Consider the following 981-nt stretch of genomic DNA (forward strand, 5'->3'; position numbering starts at 1 on the left):
GCTAATTCAAATGAAATTAAAAGTAAAATAAGTAGCCAACCTTATTACTGTCTGTAACCTACTAACACGGTAAGGAAAGCATCAGGTGAGCTACCTGAGAAACTAACGTTACGTTTCCCCACTTTAAAACCAAACAAACATGGCCGCTCACCCTGCTGATCAGCTATCTTCGTGCCATCGAAGGCTCCAACGTGTTTTCTTTTGCGGTGCTGCATCATAACAGTGGTGCTTCCGTGCCATGTTCATTTGTTTTTACAAAAGTTGCATGTTACGACTTTTTTCGCTTTACAAAGCGCGCATGCACGCTTCATTTGCAATCCTGTCACTCTGACTGCAGCGCTGAGAGGGACTCCTGCGGGAGCGCCGTGGGTGAACAGGGTTGTGATGGGGGAGGCGCCCCATGGCAATGATGACGGCGGCGGATGACGCATTGATCGCGCGACACAACTAATCGATGATGAAATTCGTTGTTGCAGTCCTAGTTGATACAAACCAATTTTATATGATGCTAGTTATCACTGTTACAAAAACCCTCAATAAAAAGAAAATACTCAAGCAGAAACTGCTCATATGCTGGATGCTGATGGGGATTTTTTAATATGTCATATTAAATTAAGCGTTCATTTACGAACGTTTCGCTCCTAAAAGTTTAATAATAATAAATCGTGCATACTCTCCTCGAGGATGAGGGAAGTCGTAGCGGAGGTTGTAGGCGCAGCAGGGAGGATACGGAGGATGTGGGATTTCGGGGTAAGCAGCCATGTTTTTGGGGAGGGAGATACTCACGTTGGTGACTATGGCGCCGTAGCACTGAATGATGTAAGGACAGTCGTGACTTTTCAGCACCACATCCAGGTCCATGAGGATACGCTTGTTTTCATCCTTGTTTCCGGTACGACGCATTTGCTGTCGACACAAATATTAACAGCTTAACATTCATTCATGAAATCGCTGCTAGATCTGCAAACAACTCTTCCCAAC

General features: G+C 44.9%; 1 protein-coding gene across 1 annotated transcript in view; it reads right to left on the minus strand.

Moving 5' to 3' along the window:
• The window catches only part of map2k7 (mitogen-activated protein kinase kinase 7), a 31,103-nt gene that overhangs the window by 13,084 nt on the left and 17,038 nt on the right, over positions 1 to 981 (minus strand). Inside the window, exon 5 of the mRNA XM_015400186.1 lies at positions 787 to 906. Within this exon, the coding sequence (XP_015255672.1) occupies positions 787 to 906 (120 nt within the window). The remainder of the gene's footprint in view (positions 1 to 786; positions 907 to 981) is intronic.

This window comes from Cyprinodon variegatus, unplaced genomic scaffold (assembly GCF_000732505.1).
Source record: "Cyprinodon variegatus isolate N-32 unplaced genomic scaffold, C_variegatus-1.0 Scaffold1080, whole genome shotgun sequence".
Classification (NCBI taxonomy): Eukaryota; Metazoa; Chordata; class Actinopteri; order Cyprinodontiformes; family Cyprinodontidae; genus Cyprinodon; species Cyprinodon variegatus.